This window comes from Nanorana parkeri, unplaced genomic scaffold (genome assembly GCF_000935625.1).
Source record: "Nanorana parkeri isolate BGI_ZX_2015 unplaced genomic scaffold, ASM93562v1 scaffold4, whole genome shotgun sequence".
Taxonomy (NCBI): domain Eukaryota; kingdom Metazoa; phylum Chordata; class Amphibia; order Anura; family Dicroglossidae; genus Nanorana; species Nanorana parkeri.
The window spans coordinates 3,989,083-4,006,567 of NW_017306272.1; the positions used below are offsets into that span (position 1 = coordinate 3,989,083).

The 17,485-nt window shown below is 41.2% G+C and overlaps 1 protein-coding gene across 2 annotated transcripts in view; it reads right to left on the minus strand.

Annotated features, from left to right (window-relative positions):
* Positions 1–17,485, minus strand: part of TAX1BP1 (Tax1 binding protein 1) — an 82,169-nt gene that overhangs the window by 32,743 nt on the left and 31,941 nt on the right. For both annotated transcript variants that reach the window (XM_018576270.1, XM_018576261.1), the window contains exons 4-5: positions 12,463–12,650; positions 10,384–10,542 (exon numbers count right to left, since the gene is read on the minus strand). In XM_018576270.1, the coding sequence (XP_018431772.1) occupies positions 10,384–10,542; positions 12,463–12,650 (347 nt within the window). The remainder of the gene's footprint in view (positions 1–10,383; positions 10,543–12,462; positions 12,651–17,485) is intronic.

Below are 17,485 nucleotides of genomic sequence, written 5' to 3' on the forward strand. Positions count from 1 at the left end.
TGTATGATGAAAAAATTAAATCATGTAGATATTTAAGAGTATGAAGCAAATGATAACATATACAAAAGTAAGTGTAAATGACTAAAGATCAGTTTAGTCATCTCTTACTAAATGACTTTCCTTACACTTGTTTTATGTACAATATGTGATGAAGAGGGAATCTGCAGGAGACAGGCAAGAGTTAAGCCTCGACATTTATCTATGGGACCATAATACAGCCCGTGTGATGTCTCTTGAATCAATGATCCTACATTTATAAACATATTGGATATATAGATGAAAAAATTACATATGCAAAGGAATATCAGAAACAAATGGATTATAGGTCTGCCTACACATATTGTACACTATACTGCTACAAATATATCCTTTACAGAAAAAAAATAAAAATGATTTAGCACAGATATATTTGATTTGTTGTGGGACTATGGTGCAATTTAAAGCTATTATATAAAACACTAACTCCTAGATGGAGCTTCCAAATATTAGGCCACTAGAGGGCAACATGACATTACAAAACTAATGTTCACCCCTCCCCCCACCTATAAAATATGATCTCTACTTCCAAGCACGGCTTACTGCAAATCCAAGGATCTAACTAACACTATGAGGATTTCATACACACAATTAATTCTGTAAAGACTGGAGTGAACGGGAACATAAAAAAAATAGGCCATGAAAAAAAAAGCAATTTTGTATATCTAAAATATAACAAAATCGCATATATTTAGGGGAATCCAAGCACTGCTATGTACAGAGTGATGTTCAGGAAAACACGTTAGGCCGTGCGTAGGATGTTTTTGGAGAACAGATCCATACAAACACGGAGTCGGTGTTTCGGAAACCTATGGTCTACATTAGGCGGCTGTACTGGAAACACACTGAAGGCTGAACTTCTCTCTCTGCCGCAGAAGCTTTTTAATTGTTAACAGGATTCACCCATTTATGACTATGAAACACCTTTTACTGCCATAAAAGCCGAGGCAATTAGAGCTTCTCATCCTGCCAGTGCAAATTTACCTTTGTATGCTGTTAGCTATATACCCTGCAAAGGAAAGGAAAAGCCATTATGTGAATCCCCGTCTTATCACTTCTGACGTCAGCCTCGCCATCAATTAAATTTAAGAGAGTTAACCACTGACAGAATACCTTGTTTATGGCACGCTAACCAGTCGTAAAACATAGTTAAAATTACAATTACATGGCGCGCTGCCAAACCCAGGTAAGCGCGGAGTCTGCTCCAGCCAATGGCAGCGATGGATTCATAGAATTATGGATGGGCCAGGGAGCTTTTCTGTGAAAACAGCAGCTTAGTTTCTGCTAAATTGCTTCCTCAGAGCAATATCGGCTTGCCAACACTGCAGATTAGAACTAGCAGGTCCATATCCTGTAGAAAGTATGTATGAATCATTAACAGTAGCATTGTTATGCCATTAACTTTACTACCCTGCTACTGTAATGAACACTTGGGCACAGCAATATTGTGATACGAACTTTAAAGCCGCCATAATGCAAATGCGTGCGCTTTTCTGCCAAAAAACAATATTAATTTATGTACTCATAAATGTTTACTTCATAGTTTATGCTCAACTACACATTCCATGATTAGAAGAAAGGTATGGGCTTATTAAATAGAAAATGTGCAATGCAGTAACCCCTAAAAACCAGTCAGGATCCTGATATTAGTCCAGTTACCTAGAATCTGGATGCTGTAGATTACTGTACACCGGTACCATACTGGCCTGAAGTGAAATACATTGGGGTGGATTTACTACAGGAAAATCAGCATTCACTTTGCAGGTCAATCCTTCCTTAGTTTGTTAAAGGAGGTGAAGCTCTACCGACTTCCATCATCCAGTCATGTGCATGCAAAAATACTGTTTTTTTCCCCCCATTTTCCTTGCATGTGATTGGGTATACTTTGCAAAGTGAATTTTTCACCACATTCACTAAGCCAAATGAAAATTGTCTTGCAAACAGAACAGCCTATTTGCCTTTAGTAAATCAACTCCTTAGGCTGCCATTGCTATCCTCTCCCTCTGAACCCCATAGGCTGACAGCCATTGCTGACCTCTTCCACTAAAACCCATAGGCTGCCATTGCTAACCCCTCCCTCTGAAACCCATAGGCTAGCTGCCATTGCTAACCCCTCCCTCTGAAACCCATAGGCCGGCTGCCATTGCTAACTCCTCCCTCTGAAACCCATAGGTTGGCTGCCATTGCTAACTCCTCCCTCTGAAACCCATAGGCTGGCAACCATTGCTGACCTCTCCCTCTGAGACCCATAGGGAGCCATTGCTAACCCTTCCCTCTGAAACCCATAGGCAGCCATTGACTGCTTCAGCTGAGAAGTGTTCAGTTCCAAGGTGGGATCCAGCCATACGATCATTAGGGTTCTAGCTTGGGGCACCCACTGCTAGCTATTACTCGGTATTGAAGGGATTGCCTAGGTTTAATTTAAACTAGAAAACTCTTTCAAGGTTTAGCTTTAATAAAAAGGAGACCTCCAAATAAATACAAATGTTGACAGCTGCTGCAAAGAGTGACCCCAAAGAACAACCTTTAAGCCTCTGTTATGTGAATCCGAAGGGACATTCAAACGTTCTTGCCTTATGCAAGATATCACGAATCCGGATCAGATAAAGTGGAAGAGTTTACTATATGTTTTAATATAACAGTATTATCCTGTTTGAAGAAGAGATAAGAGATTTCTTGCTTTCAGCCTGCATAAATCAGACATCTAAAGTGCACAAAGACACAGACACCTTACATGGACTGAAAGGCTCCAAGTGAAATTAGATCTGAAATAAATCAAACGTTCAGTAATAAGGACGTATCACCTACAAGACGACAGTGCATTAAACATCTGTAAGAACAGGCACGGCATACACCGTACATAAAACCACTTCCTGATCTAGTCATGATGCTGCCATCACTATGTGCCAGTTCTCTTAGGCTCCATTCACACAGGAGCAGGTGTCCGAGCCTTATGGGCCGGACGAATATGCGCAGAGCCGCTCTAAACATAGAAAAACAATTATCTTTAATGTGCATTGTTCAGACTGTTGCGGCAGCCACGTGGTTTTCAATATAGTACAAGCACGATGTTATGTCAGATTCCGCACGTTCGCGGCTATATAAAAGCCGCAAACCAGTGGAATCTGTGCAGATTAAAAATGTTATGGTTTTCGTCCCACGCAGATAACGCAAATGCTATATGTGAATGAAGCATTAAGAGAAACTCATTTACTGGCACATAGCATGATCACTTTCCTCCCGGGGCTGTAAACATGTCAGCAATGGCAGCTTCCATAGTTCTACTGGAAGCCGATATGCAACAAATTAACCAAAAAAAACCCCTCAAATGCAAAAGTTCATTTAAAATGTACTTACATATGTAGTGTATATGTGTGTGTTATTATAAAGAGATACATTAGATATTACTGACATTTTACATACGGATAATATATGATAAATAGGGTACCACATCCATATATATGATGCAATGAAAGTAATAAGTGAAGGAACCGACTTTTTTTTTATACTGTAAAAATCTTCATTTTATTTAAGAATTTAAAAAAAACAAAAACAATTTAAAGTGGAAGTAAAAGGAATTTAAAAAAAAAAAGATGATTGGCCGGCTTTTTATGGCAGAAAAGACTGTGCAAGTCTCTTCTGCTACAAGAGCTTCCTTTTACCATTTGGCAATTTCTTTTTTCTACACGCTGAGCCGCACATGTGCAGCAAGGTCCACAGACCGGGCATGCCTAGATTAAGTAACTCCTGTGCACATGCACATAAGTTACGTCACTGGGGGCTGGCCAATCAAATGTACTCGACACTCTGAATAGGTTCAAGCCAATGTAAACGCCAAAGAGGGAGGAGTACAGCGCTGAAAAGGAACGCTTTTCGCAGGTAAGTATCCCATAACATGCTAATGTGCTGTGCATACTAGCACATTATGGCTAATAGCTCCTGGGGGTTCTTTTTTTTAACCAGGTTTTACTTCCACTTTATATTTGAAGACTTTTTTAAAGCAGATTTTTACATGTTAAAAAAATAAAGAATCTTATAAAATATACAGTATAATATAATATAAGACCATGTCTTGCTACCTAAAAAGCCAGCTCTTTCACTTTTTACTTTGATTCTGCATTTTTGACCCATCTAATATCACTTCCAATACTTTTGTTTATTGATCAGCTGTCCAGATCAATTATTTCACTTCTTGTGAATATACTGTAGTTCAAAGAGGGTACATTTTTTTTCCATGTCTTCAACCATAATTTGTACCACCCTTGAACCAAGTGTAATCCATTTTATTTTTAAATGGCCATAATTTGGAAAAGGAACTGTGTCAGGCTTCTTTTAATAACTGTATCCGTAAACAAAAAGCAGTTATTCTGCCGATCTCTATAAATAAGGCCCCCCTATATCCAATAGGAATTTCTGTGAATTATTTTAGAACACACACAGGTTTTTGTAGAACATTATCGGAGTTCTCAGAAGTCGCATAGAGGGACCATGGCCTACCACAAGTACTTGGAGGTACTTTGCTGAAATCCATGGTGACCTCAAACATACTTCTGTTTTATAGTATGGTTTACATGATCCCATATATTATTTTACCAGCAATGTTTGTCCATTTTTTTAACAAGAGAAATGTTAACATTTTCAGGCTTTGCTCCACTATCACACATACTAGTTATTGTTCTATTTATTTTTTAGAATCGGTTTTCAGGTCACCTCCACTTTAATTTATGATCTGCCATTGAACCACACTCATTTTGGAAACCAGAATTTTCATTTTATACGTTTCTGTTTAATTTAAAAATACTCTATGTGTCAGCTGTGACTAGTTCCAGCACCGCATTCATATTTTTATTATTTGGCTTTGTACAACTCCAGGCATGTCAGTCAGGGTTACAATACTGATGTGTTAATTCCTGTTGGCTGCTTGACTTTCAGTTAATGCTTGAAAACAAATCCCTCAACTTGGCTTCCAAAATACTCCAAGCTAAACAGTCAAATATTATTATAAATTATTTCAAATAAATCACATACATTTTACATTGTACTTTTCATTCTCAGTTATGCCGCAGCTCTAATTATTTTATGTTTAGTGTTAACGATCCTAAATCTGAATTTAAATCTGCTTATATTTTGCACTTCCCTGGTTCCTCCTCCCCGTACCTTATCAGCATGCTAATGGACTTTTGAAATAAAATCCTTGTTTATATGAGATGCCATCACTGGATCTGTGCTTTGCTATGCAATGCAGACAGATCATGGCTGGTGGGAGGGCTGCACACAGCTTCCTGTAAACATCACAGTACCCTGCCCCCATACTCCTCTCAGGAGTGCTCAGGCCTGATGCAAGCAGTGGGTTGGATCTTGAGTGGAGTTATGAAAAATCAAAATGTCTTGATGGGTAGATGGCAGTCTGGAGGAGTGGGCCTTCCTACTGTCCAAGGCCACATGTGATGCTGCAACTCCATTATTGAAAGAACTGCAACACAATGAATGGAATGGGTGGGCCAGGGGCAGTAAGGCAGGGGAGAAAGTGGAGGATGATGCTGGACGTCCTCCGGCCAGCAAGTGGGTTTATAAGACAACTACAATTCCTTAAGGCCTCATTCACACACAAATCGGCCTGCACGTACAGCTCCGTGCTGCGTGCGGGGCCGTACCAAGTAGCTGCCGTGAAGGAGAGGTGCTGCGTGTGATTAGAACGCAGCCCCCGTCCTTCTCTATGGGGCTACGCGGCCGTACGCCCCCCTACGCTCACCTCATTTGCAGGTCCGTAGGGGTGCGGGTTTTCTGTCCGGGACGCATACAGGATCCATTCCGGCGGCGTATGAATACGATCACCCGAATGGATCCTGTATGCGTCCCTGCCAGAAAACCCGCACCCCTACGGACCTGCAAATGAGGTGAGCGGACAGCCGCGTAGCCCCATAGAGAAGGACGGGGGCTGCGTTCTAATCACACGCAGCACCTGTCCTTCCCGGCAGCTACTTGGTACGGCCCCGCACGCAGCACGGAGCTGCACGTGCAGGCCGATTCGTGTGTGAATGAGGCCTAAACAGAGTTCCCCACCCCCCAAATACCCATCAAAACAGTATGCACCACATGGACCTCTCATTACTGCTTTGGCATTGCTGCCATCTTGGAGCTTACTTACTTATCTGGGTGCTGAGCGGCATGGTACTATGGGCATATACTCATAAAGGTATAATGGAGAAGCTGTTCCAGGACTGACCACGTGACAACTTTGTTTAGTACTGCTCGAGACAAACATATAGCATACACGTAAAAATGTGCAAGTCAAGCTGACTAATCCTAGCTTCTGGAAGCATGCATGGTGTGGATGGTAGGATGGCTTTCAATTAGCTATAGAAGCTAGGATCACAAGGCTCAGCCAGTACAGCAATTACCAAATGCCATCCACTATGCATGGACAAAGGGGACCAGCCACTGCTACCTTGTTCTTTTAAAGTGGGTGCCCCAGGGCTGTCATGCACATATTGACTGAAGATCTTATTAGGTATTGAAGCCATGTACACCAAGACAGTACTGTAGCATGCACCTAATAAAAAATATGCATATTTCTGGCTTGACATGTCCCTTTTAATTTTAACCAGCCTTGTGCCTCAAATAGTCAGATAGTCATGTCAGGAGGTCCACATGTGACCTCAAAGCAAAGGGATATGTACAGCCAGCCTTCCATAAAAGATCTATAGGAGATACAAGTGTTCACCATACTCTGTGAGCAGAACACAAGGCTTACATGTGCAGAGTAACCAACACTTTAAAATGACTATGAAAGCAATTTGCTGCTCAGGCAATGTACGCAGCCGGGTCACAAAAACTAACTGCTGAATGATCATATGTCAGTTACCGGGTACCTGATCTCACTTTTTATATTAATTGCAATCTTATTAAAACTCATCCTAAACCTTTTTTTTTTTATGCTTTAGAAAGACTTAAGCTGGCCATACACGGCTTAGATTTCCAAAAGAACTTTTGTACGAAAGATCTTTCATTTGCCTTTTTTATTAGTTGGTCAACAATGGATTTCGACCGCAGTAACAAAAAACAATTCAAAGCAGCAGGATGAAAAAGGTTTCTTGAACAAACAAAATTCAAACAGTGAATGTGGTTTTCGTTCAGGAAACCGCCATTCATTCCAAAACCAAATGTTAAAAGGAGAACTATGGGGTTAAGGCTTTTCCCCATAGTTCTCCTTAGGGTAATGGGAGGACACAAACTAGCGTCCTCCCGTCACCCAAAGCTCAGTATACCGCGAGCTACAGCTACAGCTCGCGGTATACTGAGACGCCGCAGCTGAAGCGGATCCCGACAATTATGTCTGGATCCGCCCAGCTGCGTGAGTGACAGCTGGCTCTGCCTATCTAGAGGCAGAGGCAGAGCCAGCTGTACCCGCCCCCTCCGTCGTCATTTCTGCCAGTCAGCACAGGCGGATCGGAGCAGGGAGGGGGAATCCAGCCCCTCCCGTCACGGCAGAGAGCCGTGACAGGATCGAGAGGTGAGCGAACGGCGGTATGTGTTCGCTCACCTCCCGATCTACTGAGCCGACCTGTGACAGTCTCATTGTCACAGGTCAGCTAGAACTATGAGGTGAGTGAAAAGCACTCGCCTCATAGTTCTCCTTTAAAATCAAACAACATTTTAATCGTCATTCGTCAAGTGTCTGATGGCATTATCGGCTGGTAAAGAATGATCATTTGTTTGGAAATCTACTAGTATATGGCCAGCTTAACCTTTAAAAGTCTTCATGTTTCCCTGCATTGCAGCTCCCTTATGTTTACCCTGTGCTATTTTTCCAAAATGCATATCAAATTCTCAAGCAGCATACTCTTCTTTTTCAGTGTCGGTTGGTCTATAACCAGGTAAAGCCCATCTCTGGCCAAGACTTTAATTCAGTTTTAGCTAGACTTGGCAAGAGTTAATAATCCGTAAAGTTTTTTTTATTGCTGTCGGTGAAGTCATTGAAGAAATTCTAAAACATTTGGAGTTCCTGTAATAGGACAAACATGGGGGAAGTGGTTGTCCCTGAAACAGGAAGACACAGACATAAACCTGGCAGAGGTTCTACCACACCCAGACCCTTTGAGAAATTACTAAAAACAAGTGTTTTGGTGTCCCCAATGGAGAGATTTCTCATCTCTTCCTGTCCCACCAGGAAGTGAGGATAAATCTTCCCAACAGGTACACAAACCCTAAATAAAACCTAGCAGACATTATTACATCCCTTCCCTGCTCTGTGTAAATCCAAATAATAGGTTTTGGCCGGAGATGATTTTACTCAACACTAAATGGGAAGGACAACCTGCATCAGTGTCTGCTACTCTGAATACAGTCTCAGCAGGTTGTGGAAAAGAGCAAAGCAAGAATATATGAAAATTCAGTAAAGCAGCAGAAAGAACACAAGTGTTATTAGAAACGTTCTGTGTTCACATTTAGGCACATTTCCAGGGACAGAAGTCCTAATCTTGGCAATGCCCCCTGGAAATCAATGGGAACTGGAAACTCTGTGTTTAAAAAATCAGCTCAGCATTCATTCTTGCATTTGCTTTGTCGCTGTATGTTTAACAATCCAGTTAGAACACATTGTAGGTCACTGCATGAAAGCCTTTCAGCTTGCTGGCTTTCCCTCAGGGGAACACATCTGGAAATGGTTGTGTTCCAAGCCTGGTACCAAAATCCTGAAGCTTTCTAATCTTTTTACAACATAAAAGCCAAAGTGGCAGGAGGTTAATAGAATTAACCTGTACTCTGTAAACACACATCTCATGCACCTTATACTATATTGCTTGTCATCATCTCATTGAATTGCCTTCAAAGGGGAACAGCACACCGTGAGTGTAAGCACTTGAAATAATATAGATCCAGGGTACAATATCAACAGACAGAGTGGAAATTAGGCCAATGTCACACGAATGCTTTGTACTGCCCCGTACATTTGGCCTATAACAAGTACTTACAGTATCTCTTTTTTTTTTTTTACCCACCAGCATTGAAATCAGAGCAATAGCCAACTTTCTGTTGCGTGAGCTTTTACATACTCGCTACATAAACTATTTTAACTGTTGCATATGATGCATATCCAAGATCTCATTATTAAACTATACCTGAGGATTTCTGCAGGTGGGTGCAGACACAAGCTTAACCTTTAGAGGGCGCCAATGAACAATAACTTGGTACTAAAACTTGTTTTCCCAGCAGGAAGGATCACCAGTGAGTAAAAGCAATCGCTGCATTCTGTGTGTTAGCAATACAAATAATTCATCAAATATTTGACATATAGGGGCAATTCAGTAAGGTGTTTGCTGTGTGGTGTGGATGTAGCAGGAAGCCATGCACCAAAAAAAATGAAAAACCTACAAAATTGTCATTGTTAGTAGTAGTAAGTAGTTCAAATATTTATAACACTGTTACTGTATGCCGCTGCTGTTGGGACAAATTTATACAGAAATACTGCAAGGAAAGTGAAGGTAAATAAGACGTATTTCCTGCTGGAGTAAATTGTTGATTGTGTTGCACGTATCTAGGACACTCTTTATGAATTCCAGGGATGATGTTTTAAGGGTTCATTAATTAACTTGTTTTAGGCCAGGTTTTCTGGACCAGATCTGGAACGCGGGTGCATTGGGTTTTGCCGTGTTTTTTCTGTCATTTTCCCGCGTTCCAGATCGGGTTTTTTTTTTAGCTTCAAATTGGCTTTCAGGTGCATTCCAGTGTGTTTGCATGCGTTTCTGATGTGTTTCCATGCGCTCCAGACCAGAGAAAATGAGACATGCAGTGTTTTTCTGGTCTAGTCTGGAAGGAAAGGATTGCTCTGTTGTGAACAGAGGCCAGAAATAGCATAGGGATACATTAGGATGCATTTTGGGTCCGGAAACAATCTGGTCTGGAGATGATCTAGATGTGCTGTAAATGGGCCCTCAAAGTACACAAAAATGTTAGACAACCTCCAAAACCAACTGGGGACAAGTGAGTGCATGGATTAAATGCTACACACGGACTGCAAGTTCTACTCCACTCCATTTCCCAGACCTACAGCTTCTGCATCTCTTAGAGTATAGATTGAAGCATGCAAGTCTGTGCTGGAATTTCCAGCTGGAGACTAGCGGCGGTCTCGGAAATGGATCATACTGGAATTACAGGTGGTTCACTGAGGATTCAGAACTGTGCAGGTACAGTATGTACTATTTATGCACCTCCTTCAGATCTCCTGGTTTTTTTTATTCCACTTTAAGTGATGTTACTAAAATTGATGATAGAACACAGAAAAGCGAAGGGAACACTTATTAAAATAAATGCCTTTAACAGAATATAACATGTCCAATTTACACTTACATCTCGTTCTGAAGACAGTTGCTCAGAACACTCTCTTTCACGTGACAGCTCGCTCTCCAGGTTTTCCACTTGTTGCCTCAGCTGGACTGTCTCCTTCTCTAGAATGGCGGTTATCTTCTGCAGCTCTTCCTTTTCCTTCATTGTCTTTTCGATTTTCAGCTAAATCATACAATTTACAATGAATAAGAATTTACTTTAGACAAGATGTTTCCACTTGATGCCATAACTGGCAATTGCTTAAATATAATAAGAGACAAAGGCAAAACACTGCGACACTGGTTTCAGATGAACAGGCATGTTTTTTTGGTGCTGGGACAGGGTTGTGGTCATTTAAAAAAAAAAAAAAAAAACCCTACTTGTCCAAGCGCTAATTTAGGGGTCCAATCTACTTGTGATACAAAAAATTAATTTTAACCAAAACCGTATTTAACCGTGCTACGAAGCGCTTCTCATTGGTCAGTGCAGTCAAGTGACCGCACTTACCAACGAGTGCTCGCAATTTGCGAACAAAATTCAAAATCCTTAGCACAGGGCTGTGTTGGACGCCAGTATGGGGTACAGAGAGTACATCCATACCAGCGAAGGGGAAGGACCACTCACCCAAAAGCAAAGTATAGCAGCGGGGGGAGAGGGAGCCAGATTTGAGCGGCTAGATCCATTTTCCCCAAATTACTTGGGAAATTGAACTTACCCTTTAATGCACATTAGGCGTGTTAGAGAGCGTTGCTGCCTCGCTACCACAATATAGCACACAGTGTAACGGGGGGCAGCACTCCGCGCACGCACACACACACAATGCCCATTCGCATGCAAGATGGCGGGGGAAACAGGGTTGTTTTTAATTTTCTTTTTACCTCTTCAGCACAAGTTTCAGAGGTCACCTGAAGACTGATAATTGCGGTCTTTTTACTGACTGCTCTCAAGCACACTGTGCCCCAACATAGAATCCAAACCCAAACACCCTTTACCACCATGTAAAGATTAGTTACCCCACAACCTCGCCCAAGAAATGTCAGACCATTCCATCCCACAACCTCGCCCAAGATATGGCAGACCATTCCATCCCACAACCTCGCCCAAGATATGGCAGACCATTCCATCCCACAACCTCGCCCAAGATATGGCAGACCATTCCATCCCCTTACCCTTCTCTTTTTCCTTCAGTTCCCAACTTTCCTTTACCAAGCTGCAAATCAAGCATGGTATCTTTCCTGTTCAATCACTAATGTAGAATGGACTTCAACCTTATGTCCATCTGTGAGCCTACCCCTTCATACAAGAGCTGTTACTGATCCTATGTTTTACTTGGATAACCTCCCTGGAGCATACAAATCGTGTACATCTTGTTTATCTTACCGTTTACTATTGCTCTGCTACCTTGCCATCTTCCTGTTAATAACATTGATATTTATTTTCCCCCATACTCTTGAATATCTACTATTTTATTTTCTGTCCCCCCTATTATTTCAAAATAAAACAGCTTTACCTATAAAAGGCCCACTGAGTCTTAGGAAAACACCAGTGTTGTTTTAATGGACCTTTAAGTGCATTAAATGGGAACCTTTTACACATCTACACTTTGAAATGTATAAAGAGTGTTTTAAAGCATCTTTTGCCTCCCTGAAATGCCTTTGTTAATGTAATTGGGAATGTAAGGAGATCAGAACAGTCAGCATAAACACCCTGGTAACTCCCACGTATTGTTCATCGTTTAGAGTATAATCCACAGCTTTCATCTGCGGCCACAATATGGACATTCTAGACATTAAGACATTCTCAATCCACAAATTGTGAAGAGGTTTAATACTTCCTCAATTAAAATTACACTGCTTTGTCAAATATCAGACAGAAATGGCTTTTGTGCCAAGGGTCCCTGCACTTTGCAGTGTCATGATGGACACCACATTTTGTCATGAAGGGGGAAAAACAGTTATTTTATGACTTTTAACAGATTAAGCATGCCTGTTTGTATACAGAGTAACCTCCAGCCACAAATCATGGAATTAAAGTTATATACATGAAGAAGACTAGAAATGACCATAGAGAGAGAGACAAGGGGCATTACTGAAATTGACATACCTCCAGCAAGCCAGCTTTCGTAGTCACCACCAACATGTCTGAATGACCTTCATCTTCCATGGTTAACAACTCATCTACAGGAGAAGATGACCGGAACTGGAAAGGTGTGCTTGCTCCCCGGATTTCCCCTTTATGTGTCACATAGCAGAACTGGTAAAACTCTCCATCATCATTAGGGAGATAGTATCCTAAAATGTGAAAAAGTTCAACATATTGTCAATTCCAAAAGCTCTTAGAAACATGAGTTCCTCGAATGGGATGGAAATAATCTATATTCTTGCTTTTCTGACATTTCCATGTATATGCATACCCAAAGACCATGCCCTACTATCTTGCAGCTTGATCATTTTTACTTAATAAAACGTAAAAGCTGAACTCTGGGGTAAGCAAATACGACAAACTGATAGAAGTCGTGTGTATTCTTATTTGTTGTGCTTTGTGCCCAGATCTGTGAAGTAATCCAGCATGAAACATTTGCTTTGTGCAGGAGCTTCCTGTAATAAAGACCAGCCACTGCTGCTCAATGTTCTTGTACAGGGTGACTGGTCTTGTATCCGCCCCTTCCTGTATGTTCTTTTGCAGGCAGCCTGTAGTGGGTGGTGCCTGCTGGGTACCTCCCACAGCTCTGATCTCTGCATGTGCAGTAAAGTGAAGATGCTATTGCTACTTTGCCATGTTATTATCAGGGGTTGCGTCGTTTGTATGAGCTGCCAGCCCGTGTTCCCCCCTGCCTGCGCGCCCCCCCACCCCCCATTGTCACGCTGGTCCCGGGCTCCGCTGTGCCCAGTGCGAGCCGGGGTCCAGCATAGTGTCTCTGTCACAGGGGATCAGAGAGAGATCGGTACACAATCTCCCTCCGGTCCCCTCTCTGCTGCCAGAATGCGGAAGTGATGTATATTGTATATATGCATATATTGTGATGTATATATTACAGTGATGTATATTACATCACTTCCGCATTCTTGTGTCACTCTCCAGCTTCAGACGCTGGAGAGAAGCTGATGAAGCAGATCTCTGCTTCATCAGCTTCTTCGGGGGTCCTAGGTGGCATTATGGGACTTGGAGACCCCTGATGTCTCCATAAAGAGGACCTGTCACATATTTTGCCATCACATAGGGGGGTTTCTTAGCCCCCCTATGTGATAGCAATAAAGTTAAGTGGGGAAAAAAATATGGAAAAAAAATGTTTTCACCAAATAAATTTTAAGTTACACATAAAAAAGAATTAAAAAAAAAAAATGTTTTTAAAGCCCCCCACCCATACACACATGCGTCAGGTATGCATACCTGCAAAAACGGCGATAGCGCCCATTACACCGCACATGTTATCGCCGCGAACGTCGCAGTGAGGGCAATAATTCCATCAATCACTGATAACATTAAACTGATGAGCGTTAAAAGCTTTTAAAGCGTCGCCTGGTCAATTTTGGGTATGGTAGTTTTTTGCGGGTGCGCGCAATTGTTAAGCATGACATGTTTGGTGTCTATTTACCCGACGTGACCCCGACTTTTATATTTTACAAAAAAATTGGGTAATAATAATCGTTTCCTAACATAATGTAAAAAAAAAAAAAAAAAAAACTTTCCAAAATTTTCAGTAAATTTTCTGAAATATAGTGAAAAATCAAAACGCCAGTGGTGATGAAACACCACCAAAAGAAAGCTCTATCTGTCCCCAAAATTGTACAAAATTAATTTCAGTACAGCGTTGCATCACGGAATAAATGTCAGTCAAAGTACCGCTGCGCTGAATACTGAAAAATGGCCTGGCCAGGAAGGGGGTATAAACACCTGGTCTTCAAGCGGTTAAAATAATAAAATAGGTGCTTGCTACTTTAAAAAACAAGTCCGCAATGGCAACTTCCATGCTTCTAACTTTGCAAATTCCCTTTAAGTGTGGGTTTAAATCCTTTTGCAAAAAGAGTTTAAATGTCCTAAGAACTAGGTGTTGGGCAGGAGGGATGTGTACACAGCAGCTATTACCAAGCTTTCAAGAACACTGAAGGAATTTGATGGATAGGGAGAACATGAAACGGCATTACTATTCAAGGAACCAGGTACTTTGCGTTGTATTAGCACAAATATTTATCCTGGAACACAGTAAAGCTCTTTAGCACATTTTTCTTTCTGGGTACTTTTGGACGTTTTCACATTACAAGCATTTTGCACGGCCCCTAGGAGTGGGACACTTTAGCAGCAGCTATTTAAAACATAAAAACTGCAGTTTTTCTATCAACAGTGTATCAGGTTATGGCCAAGTATTAATTTAGCCTGCAAGTTTTCTGAAAACACCATATTCAAGGAATCCCTGCACAAAATCACAATCATAGACCATGTGCTGGTATGTAAAAAAAAACGGGAGAAAGCATTTCATTCAGAAATACAGCTGGAACCGCATTTCATTGCAACTGGGTTTTAAAAAGAGCAGACTGCCATATGGATACAGCAAACAGAGCTAAAATTCATAAAAGCAACAGGTATGTAAAACGTAAGCAGAATGCAAAGTGAAATTTCAAGTGCAACTGAAGCCAGAAAACTTTACTTTTGAATAGAGTGGCGAGTGATTTAGAACATCTATCAGGTTTTGACTGCTGTCTGTGTACCCGTTAGGGAGATTTGTCCTGTATTGGTCCTGATAAGCATTATCACTGAAAGAAAATCACACATTTTGGTGTTTTATTAGAACAGGAATAGATGATAAATCTTCCAATGGGGACACTAGTTCTGGGATTTCCCTTACTTTGGAGGGATTTCCTCATTCCCTGTTGTGACTATCGCACAGGAAGTGAAGGGCAATTTCCCCAATGGAACACAGGTCACAAAAAAAAAGTTGACTGGGGTTATAATTCTCCTTTACTTCATCTAAATCTAAAAAAAGTTTGGGCTTCATTTCTACTTTAATGGTATACTATAGTCAAGCATGAAAATAGTCTCAATTGATAAAATGAATTGCTGGCCAACTTGGGTGTTTATCCTAGTGGTCATGTTCTGCAGCTGGCTGCCCCACTAGAATCCATATCTTTTGACTGGCTCACATGCTTGTAATATCATTTCTGCCATTTCTTCCTCCTCCAAGTTAGCCCAGACTGACACTGCTCAGCCTTAAAAGACAGGAAGCACATTCCACTGGAAACCCATTCCCACCCAATTACCCTCAGTGCAGTCTGAGATAGAGCAAACCAAAATGTTTTTGTAGAGGAGTTGGGAAAATTGAATTACAGGTAAGAGTCATGTTATGTTGCATGTTTGCCTTCTCCTTCAAGAGTGCAAATTGAAGCCTTATAAAAAAAAATAAAAAATCCCCCCTAGGGTAAAACTCTGAAAACAAGGACATAAGAAGTCTGGATTGTCTCTAGCATACAAGCGCTAATGTCTTGTAAGCGTATGATAATCTTCCAAATAAAGACCTAATAAATTTTGGTCTATAGCAGCCGTGGGTGACTTGGCCCATGAAGTTGAAATGGCGCTTTAGCGTAGTTGGAGCAGATCTACACATAGTTTTGTACATACAATTCTTGACCTTTCATTATTTTGCAATTATTAAAGTGACATGAAATTCAGGAATTAAATCTTAAAAATGCATTCAAGTATCCTAACTCTTAACCAAAATGTATCTTATTTGTGTATCACTCGGCTGTAGATCCTCAAATCACCTCTGCATTCATTCTGACACTGTCCTCCTTTCTGGAGGGGGGCTACTTTTGTTCCCCATGGTCACCACTCCAAGCTTACTCCCGTAATGGACTACAATCTCAATACAAATTAGTAAACTAAAACACAAGAATAGCTTGGTGCGGGGGCTACTTTACAACACACACAGGGACCATGGGGAACAGAAGTAGCCCCCCTCCAGAAGGAAGGACAGTGTCAGCACCAATTCAGAGATGATTTGAGGATCTACAGCCGAGTGATACACAAATATGATATATTTTTGTTAATCGTAAAGATTTAACACCTGAGTTTAGTGTCACTTTAAAGAAATGTGCTGGGCAATATATATTTGTTTGATTTGGATTCATTATTGAAATAAAAATTTAAGGAGAGAGTTTAAAGTGAACCTTTAGCCATATCTTAAAAAAAAAAAAAAAACAACAAACACAACTTTAGAAATGTTTAGTAATGACAATCTACAAACACATACTTCTACATAATTCCCGGCTTTGATTCTTTGCATTCCTTATTTCTCATGTCTCTAGACATGTGACCATGCACATCATCTCAGGGGAGGAAAATGCCTTTCCCTGAGATCTCGAGAGATTACAGATGAGATTTTCCAGCAATGCTCCGCCGATGTAACCTTCCCAGGATGCAATGCTTTTGACACTTATATCATCATCATCATCATTTCTAAGACAAGACAATTACAGTGTGCATTGCTTGGGGAAACTGAAATAATTTTGCCCTTTCAAAGCAGTGAAAGCTCTGCAAGTGTAAGAATTTCAAAACCACAGCATTTTACACCTGACATGTCTGTTATTATTAATCATCATACATAGGGGGATGCATTGGTAGAATTTGATTCAGTGTAAAGGTCCTCTTTACTACTACTTTAAGCCCTGTTGTAGGCTGACAACATACATGTGGACCAAGTGTTGTCATCCCTCCCAGTCTCTTGCTAAATTACTCAACCACTCCTACTCTCAGATCTTTACAACATAAAAGCCAATTAATCTGTAGTCCAAGATGAGAACTGGGAGGGCTTTTTGAGAGGAGTCCACAGAAGACACAGGACAGCTTTGAATTGCTGACAAGATCATGAGGGGTTTTTGCACCTATTAAACAGATACACTGAGTGGCCAGATTATTATGACCACCCCATCAGTACTTCGTTGGGCCACGAGATGACTCCACGAGATGTTGAAAGGTGATGGGAGGAATCTGACACTGCACTGTTGCCCTTCTGTTGTCTTGTACCAGTCTTGCCACTCTCCGTTCTGCCCTAACATTGACTAGTCGCTGACGGCCACAATTCGCACGTTCAGACCCAGATTTTCGGCTGACAGTCCAGTCTTTAAACACTTTA